The following is a 16,184-nucleotide window of genomic DNA, read 5'->3' as shown; positions in this document are numbered from 1 at the left end:
ACTCTTTCACACTATTTGTGGGGTCTAAGCTATCCAGATGGCTAAACCTTTGCAGAATCAACTCTCCACACAGACCACTGAAGAAACCATCTTAAGGGAAATGGAAAAAGTTCTCAATGAACAACATATGTAAATATATTGAAAAGACAGAAAGAAAGATGTAGAAGAAGCTTTAAGGAAATTATGAGCATCAAGCCAACTATAAAAAAAATCAAGATTTCTGAGGGAAAGAAGAACAGAACTGATTTCATGCCATTATACCAGGAGACACCTAATCAAGCAATGCTTCATAGCTCATATATAGTATGGCTCCAGTGGGACCATTATCAACTATTGTCAACCCAAAAAGTAAAAAGATTTTGCAACAAGAAAGAGCAGAAAGAAGAAAAATCCAAGATTATGTTTTAAAAGCAACAATAGAAACATAGCACAAAACATGATAAATTGGAATGTATTATGCTGTGTAGAAGTGAAGCTGCATTCATGTAAACCCTCTGATGAATGACTTTCAGACAGAATTGGCTAGTAGCTCTGTTCTTCTTCCAGAAGAGGGTTTTCACCACTGGAGGTCACTGTGAACTGTAGTTGCTCTTCATCAGCCTCTCAAAAGAAAAGAAAAAAATATTGCAGGCAAGTTACCTAAGATGCAGGACCTGTGGTGAGACAGAAATTAAATATCACTTGTAGAGTATTTGAAAAACACCCATAGCTAGCTGCTGAGGACTTGTCTCTGCTGGAGAAAAACTTAGTCTTGTGTCAACTAATTCCAAGCAGAGCAACTGGCAGACTGCTGAGGGGTTAGATGTGCCTGCCTACACATGAGAGCCTCATTTTGCAGGTCAGCTTGCTTCTCTTACTGGTCTTGCAGACACTCTCCCTGAACACCTGTAAGCTAACACAGCTATGGTGATGGGCACACAGTGGGACACCTATTACTGCAACTCATGAAAACCGCAGATTTTCTTAGGAAACAAGGGCAGGATTACCTGCATTAGGATCAGGAACTGGTAAAAAAGACAAAGGTTTGGTAACAGTTCCTAATAAAAACAAAAGCCTCTAGGTTTGAAGGTTTACATCCTATGTAATCCATAAATCACAGCTCACCTGAATGTAATTTTCTTTTCTCCTTTCATTGCATTCAGAGAATCATTAGTGGGAACAATCTTTCAAACATTTTCTACCTTACTACATTCAATCAGATAGCAGTGCATATATACTGCATTCATTGCTGATTTTAAACGGATGCTCAGACACTGGAGGAATGTTGGTCTGAGTTCCTGTCTCCCATACTGTCCTACTAATATGAATACCAGAAGGAACAGCCAAAGCTCAACAAAACAGAGGTGGTGGGCCACTTTTAGGGGAAATGAGTATGAAAGCATTGGAAAAGAATAAAGATAAATGAGTGCAGCTAATGTATTTTAAAATTTGCAGCTTCATAAACCAAAGAATTTACATTTCTGGTGCACATCTGAAACTCTCACTTGACCACAATTTTGACAATGAATCAGTGACAGCTGGGCAAGTTTTATCTGAAATGCACCATTTTATACACTCAAGTTATAATTTTTGATATGGAAGGGGAATCATCCCAATGCAGGTTTCTGCATTTTCTGGTCAGTGAAACACAGCAGACCAATTCTTAGCTTGTGTCAACCAGAATAACACTGAATGAGTTTGTCCTTGTTCGACTCAAATTAAGAACTTCTGTAAAAGACAAGTAATATAAGTGTCTGAAAAATTGAAAATAAATTGAAAAGGGACCAGCTTTTTTTCACTCCTCTGATTTATCTTTTACTTTTCTCGTCATTCTTATGCCTTAATCTATTTCAAGGAATCAGCAACTGAAGACTTATCACACAATCTATGATACAGCAAAATCCTAACAAAGACCAAACCCTGCAAAATGAAGACTGAAAAAGTCCTCTGCTGTGATCAAAGCATCACCCTTGTCAAGCACAGGCTAGCTACAAAAGTTCACTGAACAATAACATTGCTGCTTTGTTGTGTCATTCTCATTTCATTTACCTTTGCACACAGAATAAGAGCTCCTTGAAAATGCAACTTTCCACTGGATATATGCACAGACAACCTCAATGTAAGTGAATACATGATGTCAAACAACCCTGATTTAACAAAGCATTTCAGCACATGCTTAACTTCAAGTATGTGAAGAGACTCACTGTAAATAATGTGTAATCTGAGACTACCCACTTGATGAAGCATCTCTGGCCATATCCTTTAGCATGTCATTTTGGCTTACTGGAAGGTAGAAAATCCCATCTTTCCACTGGAACAAACAGTACTTGCTTATTTGCAATTATAATTGACAAAGAGAGAGCAGGACATTAAATGTCTTACATAATTCAGAAGGCTATGTTTTAATTTCAGTTAGTTCTTTCTGATATTGAAGGAATCTTTTGAGCTATGAGGAATATTTTGAAAAAACAAAGCATGCTTTTAAAAGTTGAGAAAAAAATAAACTAGGATAGATACTGAAAAAAGGATAAACAGATGCTCCAAAGCAATGATTTTTGTAGGGGCTTTTTCTGCAGAAAACATTTGCAGAAATCACTACAGAATTGCTTTCTCTTCTTCTTGACTTCCCTTGCATTGATGGCTCTTTATAAATTATTATGATTTCCAAGGTAAAAGACAAAATGCAGTTTCTAAAGTCAAATGTTATTGAAAGATAATGCTGAGGGGAGGTTATTCTTAAGAGTCCGATTTTTTGTTTGGTGTCTGCTGAACATTTTGGCAAATTCATAGCTCCAGACACTACATACATTAAGAGTATGATTCCAGATGCAGAATGATCCTGAGAACTATAGGAGGATTGGCAGACATGAAAATAGAGCTTAAATCATTATTGCCAACCCATATTCCTTCAATTATGCATTCCACTGATTTTGGAACTCAGAGATAGCTTAGAAGCCAATATTCTCTACCACAATCACATGATGCTGAAATGGAGATGACTGAAGAATTCCTGGGGGAAAATAAAGTATCTCCCACATACTTGGCAAATGCTAGCTGATAACACAAAGGATTTCATACAATGTGTCTCAGAGAATACAGTTCCACATATAAGAAACAGGTGTGATAACCAAGACATTTCTTTCATTGCAATGGGCTCCTGCTGCAGTAGCAGCATGACTCAGCCCCCAGTCTGAAGTCAGAAAGTCTGACTTTCAGCTCTGCTTCTGTAACAGATCTGTTGGGTGACCTTGGATGCTTATTTCCATCCTTCTAAGCCCCTGCCTCTCCACTCAGTTTCATAACAGCCTGTCTACTTAGACTGTTGTGTCTCTGATGTGATAACTGTCACTCACACTGTCCATAAATAATCTCTAATATAGTTAAACTTCGTGTTTTCCAGGGAAATATAAGGAGCAAATTCTCATCCTGAGCTGGCTCCTGAAATAGCTAACAATCCATGAAATTACTGCTAACAAAGCAGGGGGACCTTGTAAAGCACAGTGTGAGACAGGAATAGTGCATCGCACAAGTTTTCTTTACAAGTCCCATGCTGGCCCTAAACATTTGGAATCATTCTGTTGGCAATCAGTGGCAACGAGAATTCCAAGCTAAAGATTTTCCTATTTTTATATAAAGATTTTTTCCTGTTCTTATATAAAGATTTTTCCTATTCTCTGCAGCAGCTGCCTGATGAAAAAGTTCTAGTGCAATTTTTATGCAGCACTAAGTGCACAGGGTGCTCTCCTTAAGTGAGAAAAGGGATGTAAATACTGTGTTTAACAAGCCAAATAACTAACAATGACAGGAGAGGTAGTAGTTGCATGTGGAATCAGTAAAAGAAAGAGAAAATGCTTTCAAAAACCTGCCCAATTTTTTTGATAAATTCAAGTCTTTCCATGTTTCTCTATTTCAACATACAGTGAATTATTCTACAACTAAAAATGAAGTGCACACATAAGGGAGATTAAAGATACAGATCTTGGATGTAATGCTGGAAAGATGCGGTTTAGAATATTATCTTGAAAAAAGGACAGCTTAAAGGATTAGAAGTAACTAAAATAGAAAAATAAATTAATCATTTTCGTCAATTTGTCCTATTCATTTGTCCTAATCTTCTGAGTTTTGTTCATTCTTCCATTTTAGTAAGGCTATATGAAGTTATGTTTAGACTCCCATGCTCATTAAAAGCTCTCACCACCAAATTACATTTTTGTACTGTACATTTCTATTCTTATAGAATAGGTTTCTTATCAAACTACTATGAAACCCTGTTAAGATATGAGTTGGAATAAATATATAGGGTAGGTATAAATAGGAGAATTTAGGATGCCTCTATTTTGGTCTAAAACATGGAGGACTAAGAGGCAATTTAGGCAATTGCTCCAGATTTGGAATTACCAAACATGAGTCTACTACAAGTTTCAGAAAGACAACAAAACATGTTTGATTTGACAAAAGCAATAATTTATTTCGTGAACACGTTCTTTAAAATGTAGTGATGATAATAAGGGCTATGGCAGCATCAAAGGTCAAGAGAAAATTACCCCCCACCTTGTTGTCCCCCTGCAAAATAGGTAAGTTTAAAGGCTGAGATTTTCTCTATCATCTTCAACTACAGTGAGTATTTAAGATGTGAGGTAAACTAGACAGAGTCGTAACTAGGTAGGGTCATAACTGAAATTAAACCTATTTGCCTGTATATCTGCTTAAAAGTACCTCCCTAGATAGTTCTCAACAAAAAATCCTTCCTTGCATACTATACAATGCATGTCTAACTTATGTTTTCAATATAAGCAATTAAGCAATTTCTTTAACCTGGGAGAGTTAAAAAATTATTTTCAGCAAACCAGAAGGACTAAACACCAGGAATTACATCAGGTTGTCCATATAAGGAGAAAAATGAAGATATTGAACCCCTTAAAATGCTCCTTACATGTGAGGTTTCTGTTCAAGGTAACAGAAATGTGACCTCTCCCATGCAAGGGCCCTTGTTTGGAATTCTCATGCTACAGTCAGTGCTGGAAAGTCACTTTTGCTGCACCGTGACTTCTGCTAAATGTGTCCACAAGACATTGCCAGAAGAGAAAGGTCACAGGGACAATCTGAACCTCTCCCCAGACCTCCGTGTATATTACAAATTGGTTGGGTAGGTAATCTGTAACAAGACACTTCTGAATGATTATGGCCAAAAGAAGTCTTTGCTAAGCTGCACACCCAGGGTCAAAAGGAAATTTTTAAGGGAAGATAGACAAGATGCAACATCTTTTACACAGAAATAAATATATATGCCTTTGCTGTACTGAAACTGATATGATTTTCAGATGTTTTAACAATCATATATCACAAAGGTTACAATAAGCCTCTAACCATGGTATTCATAGGATCCAAATAAAAGCCAAGGAGAAATAACAGGGTGAGGAAGAAGTGAATTGTATGTAAAGGATCACCAGAAGAATAAAGAAGATATCTAGAAGATGCCACAGATTTTTGAAATTTTAGATCCTGGACCAAATGGTGTGCAGGAACTTTGCAAAGTAATCAGCACCCATGAAATGGCTGGGATCCAGCAGGCTGAGGCTTCAGAGGCATGCTTCCCCTCAGATCTCAGCATATAGCCACATAAAGAGGACACTAGACAGAGACTCAGCAATTTCATTTCCATCTTGCAGATGTCTCTGCACAGATGTCACTAACTGAGAGCATGACCTTAGCATAGTTTTCATCCATGCCTGTACCTGTTTCTCATTTCACTTCTCCCTTATCCCACTGCTCAGACAATGAATTCTGTGGAGTGGATCCGACCTGTACTGAGCCTCAGTCCCAGTTAGGGACTCTGCTTGCTCATAATAACACACGTAATTATTACCAAAGGCCCTTCACCACCTGCTGAACAAACACAGGTTCACCAACAGTCCAGTTACTTCCCACTGGCAGTAGCATTCTGCTCTAGTACCACACACAGAAACAAAACGGATTTACTGCTAGTTACTTTTTATAACTCTAAACCTTCTTTCTCAGTTAGCACTTCTTTGGGGAAGGAGCATAATGACCAAAGGGCAGCACTGTTCCTATATACTCTCTTAGGAAGCCAAACTCATATTTTCACCAGAACCACAGAAAAATGAGCAAGACCCACAAAGCTCTTTTGATCCAATCCCCATTTTTCCTCACTTTGGGAGGAAGAGCCATTCTCAAATATGAATGCTGGTAAAGATCACCAGCCTTTCTCATCACAGCAGTCCAAACCTTCACAGGTCTGAGAGCCACAGGACACATATCAGCATGCACAGGGACAAGGGAGCTCTAGGAACTGTTTTCTTGCAGTTGACAACAATGATTCTCTAGAAAGGAAGAGAGTAGGGTGAGTCTGGAATGGACATGCCATGGGGTCCTGAGATGACACAACAATCTTGGTTTCAGGCAGCTGTTGGCTCATTTCCTCCCAAAGCTAAGGATTCCAATTATCCAGGAGCCCTGCAAGAGCACAGCCCTACTGCCAGTTCCTGGAAAGGACACTTGCCCTGCCCTTGGAATACTTGTGAGTTCATACCACCTTTCTATGTATGAGGACTTAGGAGACAGCCTGGGAAACTTGTACTTTATGAAGAACCTTTTAACCCAAAAGAACAAATGTAAAATATGCAGAGCAATAAAAAAAAAGAGGGGAAAGAAGTCTGACATATATTGCCACTCTGAATTACAAAAGTGGGTCCATGACGTGCAAAAAAACTGGCATAGAGCTCTGACTTATGCCAAATTCAGGAAAAAAACTTTAGTGCTGATAAGGATTAGTAAATAATCTCTGGTAGTCTTAATACAGGATATTTTAAAATCTGCTTTCTTTACAGTGGCAATGTACAGTACAATGTACAGTAACAATGGCTACAATTCTCTTGCTACCAAATCCCATGTATTATGCTGGCTTAAGTCTTAAAACCTGGAAAATAAATTGACCATAGCAAAACAGTAGAAGTAGCAATACAAATGGAAGGAAATTAACAAGAAGGAGATTGGAATGAAATTAATTTCTTTTTAATTTCAAATTACAATTGTCTCAAGAGGAAACGCAAAATCTTAATGACCTAGGCATAAAGAAAAGAGCGTATTCTTTTCAAGCTCAGGTGCAAGTGCAGGAACAGTTTCAGACAAAATGCAAACTACCAACAACAGATTTGATTTTTTTATTATTTGACAGGTGATTCCTTTGTGAATCTTAATAATCTTGAGTGCTGACATGTAGCAATATTTCAGTTATTCTCCTTATCACTATCCTGTGAGGTCCTTACACTATGTGTGAAAAATTCTGTTATAAATTCACACAATGGGTCATGACTATTTTGGCAGATAACTCTAGAAGAATGTATGTGTGAGGTTGCAGATTTTTCAGACCTCAAACCTTTGACATGAAAACACTTTTGAGATTCTGCAGGTGGATCTCTTCAAAGAAGGAAAGAAAAATGTCATTTGTAGCAAACTAAATACAATCCCAAGCATTTTGGCAATCTATAGCCTTGGAAATACTTTAGGGAAAAGTGTCTTCCTTTTTGCCTTTCTAAACTCATCTATTTCTTCCATTTAAGTAGTGCTTCCTGTTAGGAATTCTTCTAAAAACTCTCGAGCTACCACATGATGGGTCATCCCTGCATTACTTTCTAGAAAACCACAGCAAACATGCATACTATCTTTGCAACATGATGTAAAAACAAGTGATGATAATTCTTTGGGGAGGTAATACTACATTTCCTTGACATTAACAGGAAAATAAGGGGCTTACTGGGGATCTCTGAGCCTCTGAACAAGAAGGGCTGGCAACCTTGCTCCCACCACGGCCACCTGGTAACCTTGAGGCACTCCCTTGTACTGCACCCAGTAGAGGTCACTAGAGGATGTTTTAATGGCAAGACAAAGCCTTCCGACTGCAAGGGAAGAGATGCACCTTCCTGAACAGAACATCATCTGCCTAGGATCGACTGCCAGGCAGACCTGATATTTCCAGTATGAAAGAGAGAAATAAAGGAAAAAACAATGTTTTTTCCTCCAGGAAAAAACCAAATAGGTTTAACTGGCTACACCCAAACACAAGAAGCATTCATCCAGTTAGACAATACTGAGATTGAGCAGTGAAATGTATCTAATTTATTAAAAGTATATCTACTACCTGTGCATTTCCAGGTGCAGGGATCCCTTTCTTTCTTCCACAGCTTAACACAGTCCACAAGGTGTGCCAGAGATATGAAGCCAAAAGGCAGAAATTATCTACAATCCAGGCAGCATTTCTTTGCAGGATTAGGTCCATCCCTTTAATTTTAATCATCTGATTAACTTGGTTGTCCTGGTCTAGCAGATGCAATTTGGCAGGCACCCTCAGAACCCTCCCCTGCTCTGTAAGTACCACCTAGCTAGACAAGGCTCAGACACTCTGCAGGATCCCATCTCACACTTCAACGCATTCCCTGAACCTATAAGGAAAAGAAGTGATAGATCACTGACAAGCATGAAACAGGTGCAGGGATCTGCAAGGGATGTGTATTGCACGCACTTGAGGGCAATTACTCTGGCATTCCAGAACTTCTCCAATGAAAGCAAACTGTTAGCACAATCCATTTGCAGTTAACATTTCAGGCTTTTTTTCCCCTTTAAATGGGCAAGAAATAGAAAAAATCAATTCAAGGCAATAACCTAACAAGTATCACAGCGCATGTGAATAGAAAGGTCAGTTTGAAATGCCGTAGTTTTAGTGTCCTCAGACCCTTCAGTTCCTGTGCTTGCAGCGTATCCTCATTGCTCCCATATCCAAACCAACACTGTGCAGAAAGGGAGTCCTAGCTGTCTGCCCTTTCATCTACTCACCTGCCAACCATCAATTCCTTGGATGGAAGGATGCCAAAGAATAGAAGGTGCCAAATTATTTCAATGACATAGATGTGAAACACTCAATGTTATCATAAAAGTATCTTCTTTCCCTCAAAATTCCCAGAAGCAGATAGACTGGTTTAGTTGAATTTTTCCAAGGATTTTCAATGTGATGAAAATTCTGCATGGAAAATATTTGCTTGAGCAGACAAAGCCTGGGAAATTTCTAAACAACTAAAAACAAGGTATTAAAACAGGAAATGGTAAGTAACTTCAACAAAGAAAAAAAAAAATCCTGCTACCGCTCCATTGTAAGCCCAGGGAGATTTATTTCTAGACATCAAAAAATGAAAATCTGAGGAACAAAGCATGTTGTGATTTATTGTCTAATAAATAAGGATGTAAGGATTATGAAGAGCCATTACATAAGGTCTCAGGTTGAAGGAATTCCTTTCTTTATGGAAGGAATTTTTATATACAAGGATTTTACATTTTTCATGCAATGGCTGCCCATAATTACACTGCACTAAGAGTCACTGAAGAAGTAAGAAGAAACAGTATTTTCTTCTCTGATTGGTTGTTTACCTGATCAGAGGTGAATAAGCAAAGAATATGAATGTCAGAAATCTCAAGTGATAAAAATTCACAAATTCACTTACAAATATCATGACATCGTTTGGGAAAAAAAAAAAAAAAAAGGTCATGAGATTAAAAATTTTAATTACTATCGTCCTTTTCTTAGTCAGGTTCTGACTTTTGAGACTCCAGAGAACTCTCAAGGCACCTTTGAGTTTGCACATAGATGTTATGTTGGGAAGGCTCAGTGTAGTGATGGGTGTTTTTTCGGCCAGGAAATGTTGATATTCTCTTATTACTTCCCAACAAAGATAGGAAAATATTCTCACAAGCAAGGGAGCCAGGAGCATTAGGTAAAATGAAGCTACCTGAAGTCATGGAATCACACACACACATTGCCACATGACAAGAGAGGGCCATGAACTTGGGAAGTGAAGAGGGCACCACAAAAAGGATATTCTGTAAAGCTGCGCCAGCCTGAGGTTGGCAGCGCGGTATCTCATGACAGCATTCCAAGCAAGCTGAAAAGGCGCTTGGTAAAACAAAATGGACCCAAACTTGGCTGAAGTCCACCTCCAATTTCCTGACCATACCAAGGCAAGCTTTAGACATGGTGCTTCAATTTCAAGGCTAAAGAAAGCCTTGAGGGTTTTGATCTCTTCTTCATTAGTTAAGAAGTTTTACTTCAAATGTACTGAGTCCCTTACAGGGTATTTCTAAAAAGCCATTCTTGACTAAAACCGTAAAACCAGAAATAGGATTTTGTCAAAATATATAGCTTAATATCTTGAACAGTGTTAGGGACCAGAGGAGAGTTATTTGGAGTTAATTGTGTGACAGTGATCATTTTTCGTGTACAAAATATTGCCATGACTCTGGCCTTCCCTGGAAAAAGGAACTTTTAAAAGTATTGTTACCATCTCAGTAATTTCCAGCACAGAACCTGCAAGGAAAGTAACTGCTGGATAAATGGTGGTGGTTGTGGTGGAGGTGAAAGAAGGCTCAAAGGATAAAGGGAATTAGAGGACAATTAGCCACCCCCAGGCCTAGCTTAACTGAACACCAAATACCAAGGGTATCCAATAGCTCTAGCCAAACTAAATATTTATAAATTACTCCTTAAACTGTTTTCAGAGTATCAACAAAAGGATAGCTTTGCATAGAAAATGCTGTAAAATTATCTTCTTCGGGGTCAGTGACTTGTGTTTAAACCTCAGCTCCACAATTCACAAGTGCAACTTGGTTGTTTCATATTACTGATGTTCAGAACTGTAGAAGCTCCCAGGCTCCTCTTAACCCACCCACACTGGATAATATTTTCATAAACACATAGCAATTCAAGATCAAACAATTTGAATTGCATTCTGACACCAAATACTACCCAAGTAAGAGCAGGTGTGATGACCAACAGTGCACAGCTTTGCCTGGGCCATCAAAAGCAGTCCAGGTGTAAAACATGGAGATCATTGAGATCTAATGCAGCTAGGTCAATTGTGTGGCAGTTTCACAATCAATTTACGTTTGCATAAATTGGTGGTGTTGTCAAAAGGAACTACTTCACCTTCTCACACCTGCTTGTTCCTACCCTGCACCACGCCCTCCCTTGCACCTTCAGATACCTCTGTGTGTATATTCAGTGCAATGGGTGAAGGACAGGTCTGGATTTTTAGTCTTCTTTTAATTTGGTTCTCACACACGAAAACAAAACATCTCTTACTTGCTAACATATAACCCGAAGCAAAATGTCGTGTTTATTGAAGACAGAGCTTAGCCAAGATACAAAGACATGCGCTGCCAACAGTACAAATGGGGGACAAGAGGGCATTCTGAACAAAGAACACACAAAACACGTAAGGAGCAGTTTTGTCAGGAGCTGTTCTGCCATCCTGTCCAGGAGGGACGTGGTGGATGGAGAGCTGGAGTGGCAAAGGGTGCCATCTAGGGGGCACCGACAGCACAACTGCTTGGCAGCACCAACCACTCATCATTGATGGTCAATGGTTGAGGGATTCGCTTTCCATGGAAGTCTTCTAATAGCTATGAAATTATTACTATTATTATTATTATTACCATTATTATTATTATTACTACCATTACTACTACATTGTGTTTGAGATTGGGTTGGTTTTTTTCACAAAAATATACTGTACCAGAAGACAAAAATTGTGTTTGCTTCTTTTATTAAAAGAAAAAAAAATCTAGAGAAATAGTTGTATTGAGGAAGTGGATCGTTTTCTTCTTTAATTATAATTAGGTCGTTTCAGAAAGAATTATTTTCTCCAGCAAGCACAGACGTGACCACTGTCCAGTATTTGGTCTTTTGAGCTCCAACAAACTTCCATTTAAGTGAATGGATGTTTTGTCATTGGTTTCACCTTCATCCACAGAAGTTACATACACAAGCAGAATACACCTGGGCAAGGTTTACTATATTTCCTGCCTACACACTCCTCTTTACATCCTTTCCTGATTAATATAATAAAACTGCTCATCAGGCCAGAAGACCACACTAAGACCTTTTAAGGGAAGGTCTTGGTTTTCCTTTTATCAATATTAACAGATGGTTAGGGCCCAATTTTTTATTCCATTGAGAAATTCCTAAAAACACCCACAAAAAAATCCCCAAAACAAACAAAGCGAAAGGCTGTGTGACAATTAAGTTTTAAAAACTTAGGAGAAATATAACTAATGTTTATGTATCTGGAAGGCTCCCTGTGGTGAGGTATATTACCAGAGTTCAGTTAGATTGTCTTTCACCTTTGAAGTCTTGCTCCCAGGAGACTGACGAGCTAAAATGGGAATACAGAGCTATTTCTCCAGCTTGCAACTAGCCACCAGCTGTTCATCTTCTAAATGTTTTCTTTCTCCTCTACTGCACCAAAACCTCCCTACCCTTTCTTACAGCACTCTTAAGAAAGGGCTAGTTCCAGCCATTAGACTAAAGAAGCAAACATCAAGACAGAGAATTAAGAGACTCTGCAGCATAAACTGGCAAAAAATCCCACCACTTCAGTTACTATCTGCAATTCACCATCAAGCTAAGATCCATTAACACAGGCAAAGCAGTTCAGTCCTTTAGCTGATCTTCAGGATCACAGAAAGAGCTACATGGCAGAAACAGCAGTTTTTGCTGTCTCACTTGTGCAACTTGTTATTTTCACACTGGAAGTATACTCTCTGAAAAGAGCCAAGAATGGAGCAAGAGCGTGGTGCTAACTCCAGACCTGGTGGAGGTGAGATCTGGTTAGCACATAATTCATCCAGACAAAAATTTCCAGTGTGGCAAAGTGTGTAAAGAAGCAACTATTTGTATATATATACCAGTCAAAGATCACTCCAAGTTATGGGACAAATGGCATCTTCCACCACCAAACCCCCCCCCCCCCTCCAAATAGTTAAGCTATTGTGACAAGAACATGAAATAAGATAATGATGATACTATTGTCCGAGTGTTATGTCAGACTGAGGAGGAGGTTAACAAAGCTGGGGGAGAAGAATGTATCACTGAAAATGAACACAAAGAATGAGGAATTTATGGGCCACAAGGAAAGCCAACTCAGCAACTGTGCTGAAATCATCTCTGAGTGGGTAAAAATTAATTATAGTAAAGGGAGATTGAAACCACTCACAGCTCAAGAAATCCACCAGCCCAAAAGAAAAGACTGAATATGTGCAATAATTAGTATTAAAAATGAGGCAATCATTTAACCAATAGAATAAGAGAAATGTGTAGTCAATGAACATTAATTCCTTTCTTTGCTAAATTACATAATAGTTCTGAATGACCTCAGGACCTCTACCTCTGAGAAGCCATGGGTGAAAAAGGACCAATGAGATGTCATTTGATTCACAGGTGGTAACTAGCTTCTTCTTGATCTCTCCTCCTCCTCTTTTCCACTTCTATCTCTCTACCTCAAATTCATTATTAAATAAAATCCATACTATTGGCTTTGGCATATGGTCTCACTCACACCTTAATTTGGGCAGAGGCATCTCACAATCAGATCTTAACAGTCTCTCAGAGCTGCAATACATTTTCACAGATGATAATGAAAAATTCAAGTCTACTGGGAAATAACACAAAGTAAACTCCTTAACCAGCTGGGAAAAAAAGAGTCAGTGCTTTTGGGAAAACAAAATTAATTATGCAATTAGTTAGTTATTACCTTTTTATCTTCTGTTCCAGGACCTGATTCACTGAATTTTTCTTCCTGAAAGCTTCTAGTCATCTTCATTTTCTCCACACTCTGAAAAAAGGCTGTTTTTTCTAGACTGCTTGTGCTGAATCGTGTATTTATTTCTTCCAGCCTGTTAATCTTAAGTAGTTTCATACTATGTCCAGTTAATTTACTGTCTGTTCTCCTCTCCACCTTAGATTCATAAACCAGTGAACACTCGTAACTTCTGATTTCTCCTCTTTCTTGGCTGTACAAAAGAAAGACAAATAAGAGGTCTTAGTGTTATTCATGCATTTTGGCTTAGAAAATAATCATGTTGCAACACTTCATATTTCAACTCTGTCTCCTAATACTTGCTGAACCAATATACAGAGTATACAGCACTGCCTGTTCACAGAGACCTGTTCTACAGTGAACACCAGATAATTCAAGAAGGCTAAAAGACTAATATAATACAATTTGCTCATAGAAACTATTTAGCTCAATGAAATGAATACCTACTGCTGTTGCTGCAAATCTTGCTTATGGAGCACTCCTCACTTTTTAGACACCTCAGTGGTTCCCTGCTGCTCAACAAGTTCTCTTTTCTGTTGCAGTTCCATCAAATTGATATGCAAGGACCCTGCTTATTACGTCCAAAAAGATTTTAGATACTAAACAAAGTAGTACAGGCATGTACTCAATCCTTTACTCTCTCTTCCCACCATCCTGTACCACAAAAACAGGTGGTTGCCAAAATGGTGGCAATTTCTGGCACTCTGTTGAAGACTGCAGAAGAGCACAGTCCTGGGCTGGGTTCCTCTGCACTGCAGGCCCCTATGATGTGCCTGGCATGTACAGGATGCAGGATCATCGAGGCTTGTCCAATGGTAGGATTAGTTGGAAGGCCACTGCAAGCCAAGCTGCTACCACTGAGTCTCTGTAGAAGGCTTTTATTCCACAGCAAGGTTGTGGGTTCCCACCTCACTTGGCTACACTTGGAATATATGTCCTTCTGAACAACTAATTTTTTTTTTAAAAGAGTAAGAGAAGCTACTCTAAAATTTCACTTAGCATCTCTTTCTACACTCAGGAAACAGAGGACCAAAACATTTCTATTGCTGTTATTGCAACTCTTCCTTCACTGTACTGGAAACCCAGGTACTAAAGAACAGTGCTAATGCCTTAGCTCTAGAAAGCTGAATCTGTTAAATCTCATTACACAGCTCATAGTTTTCAATTTCACTTGCATAAATATCATAAATTATATGGTGTAATTAAGAACTAATATACAACCTTACAGTCACTGGCAGCACAGAGAAACAGCTTTCAGTGTACAACCCAAGACCCAATTAAATCAGTTATTTTTACCCAAATGCCTTTCAACAGAAAATGTTCCTCAGTGTCCTGACCCCACATCTGTGCATGTGCAGCAGATTAAATGTGTACCTATACCAAGTAACTGCTCTGCCCACAGTTAGCCCTCCAAGCTTCCCAGATGTGAAAGATGCCACATGTTATCCTGTGTGACATTGGATAGTGGTGACATTTAAAGATGACATACAGCAAAGAACCATATAAGCTTGTAGTTTTCAAATGAGCCTTCCAGAGAGATTCCTGCTACCATGTTGTTGTAGACTGTGCTGTTTAAATGGGAGATACAGGCACACCATCATGGGCCTGTAAGGCATTTGCCATCTGAAGAAGTCGTGCATCCAGTATTTAAAATTCTGCAGTCTGCTGCTTCTAGCATCTCTCACCAATTTTCACAGCTCTGACACCCCTCCCTTTCCATCACCATCAGCTGAAAGAACACTTTATGAGATTTTCTTCCCCCATTTCTCAAAAGCAGGTCCATGGATTTTCTTAAAGGCTTTGACAATTGCAGGTGAAATACCCAACGGCTCAGTCTGACCTTTGAGCCATTATTCTGTGGATTGTTTCATCTCCTCCACAACAAGGGATGATAAGACGTAATTGAAAGCTGTCAGAAAAAATCAGGAGATGTTTCCAGATGCCTTCCTGCTACCTTCACGTCTGCAGCTACTCAAATCCCACAGTGATTTAGAGTGACCTGGCTGTGAAGACCTTGTGGCCTGACAGGACTGCAACCAAGGAAAGATGATTCAGGCTCTCCATAGCTCTTTAAAGAGCACATCATCCTCTATCTTTGATCATCAAATGTGGCCATCCATCTAATGAGAATGACATGTCCTAATTAGAGGATATGTTTCTTCAAGCTGACCAGTGAGTTAGTGATCTGGGAAAATATTAATGGGATGGCAAGCTCGAACGTCTTACTGAGATCTGTTACCAAGCAGAGACTAGAATTGAGTACAAACATGATTGCCCTCTTCACCATTATTATCTTAATACATCCCTGAAACAAAAAGCCGAACAATGGAAAGTGAAATCTGTTTTCAAGATCCTCCTCCAAAGCCCCAGAGAAGAAATCTCACCTTCATCATGTGTCACTGAGCAATGGGAAACCATGACCTTCAAACAGAGTGAAGCTCCATTTCCCCCAAAAGAGGATGAAAACCTTCCTCCGATCATTTACATTTCCCAGCTCTGGCCTGGGAGACACTTTCTTCTACTTTCTAGGTCATCTTCAGCAAG

At 39.0% G+C, this 16,184-nt stretch overlaps 1 protein-coding gene across 1 annotated transcript in view; it reads right to left on the bottom strand.

The window, feature by feature from the left end:
* The window catches only part of MYLK4 (myosin light chain kinase family member 4), a 79,303-nt gene that overhangs the window by 51,653 nt on the left and 11,466 nt on the right, over window positions 1-16,184 (bottom strand). The window contains exon 2 of the mRNA XM_056485733.1: window positions 13,575-13,833. Within this exon, the coding sequence (XP_056341708.1) occupies window positions 13,575-13,833 (259 nt within the window). The remainder of the gene's footprint in view (window positions 1-13,574; window positions 13,834-16,184) is intronic.

The sequence above is a fragment of the Oenanthe melanoleuca genome, chromosome 2, assembly GCF_029582105.1.
Source record: "Oenanthe melanoleuca isolate GR-GAL-2019-014 chromosome 2, OMel1.0, whole genome shotgun sequence".
Classification (NCBI taxonomy): domain Eukaryota; kingdom Metazoa; phylum Chordata; class Aves; order Passeriformes; family Muscicapidae; genus Oenanthe; species Oenanthe melanoleuca.
This window is presented reverse-complemented; position numbering and strand designations above follow the sequence as displayed.